Here is a 426-nt window from a genome sequence, read left to right on the forward strand (position 1 = left end):
CAGAAAATTAATAATAAAAAAAAATATATATATATGCCATACGAAATGAGAAATGCTACAATTTTTTTACCTGTGCTAAGATGAATCTTTCCTCGGCCACTAGATCTGGATCGGCCAAATAACCTCGATTCTTTGGATCACTGTAGTAGTCAATGAGATGTTGTGGAGGAAGCATGCGCTTGGGAATGGCAACACCTGAGGGTAAAGTCAATGAATATATAAAAGTTACAATCCAAGCATGTATTTTCTCAATACCAACAAGGAACAAAGTAAAACTAAAGACCATAAGCTTAAACAAAATGTGCATTTCATAAACAGACTTCATGCCACATTGATATACTTAAACAAAATTATGGTTCCACATCTGTGCAGTGGACAACTGTGGTAATCACATTTTTATATCAAAATTTCTACAGTTGCTAATTC

At 33.8% G+C, this 426-nt stretch overlaps 1 protein-coding gene across 1 annotated transcript in view; it reads right to left on the minus strand.

Annotated features, from left to right (window-relative positions):
- The window catches only part of LOC119590684 (39S ribosomal protein L15, mitochondrial-like), a 6,161-nt gene that overhangs the window by 1,152 nt on the left and 4,583 nt on the right, over positions 1–426 (minus strand). Inside the window, exon 5 of the mRNA XM_037939372.1 lies at positions 71–195. Coding sequence (XP_037795300.1) covers positions 71–195 — 125 coding nt within the window. The remainder of the gene's footprint in view (positions 1–70; positions 196–426) is intronic.

The sequence above is a fragment of the Penaeus monodon genome, chromosome 27 (assembly GCF_015228065.2).
Source record: "Penaeus monodon isolate SGIC_2016 chromosome 27, NSTDA_Pmon_1, whole genome shotgun sequence".
NCBI lineage: Eukaryota > Metazoa > Arthropoda > Malacostraca > Decapoda > Penaeidae > Penaeus > Penaeus monodon.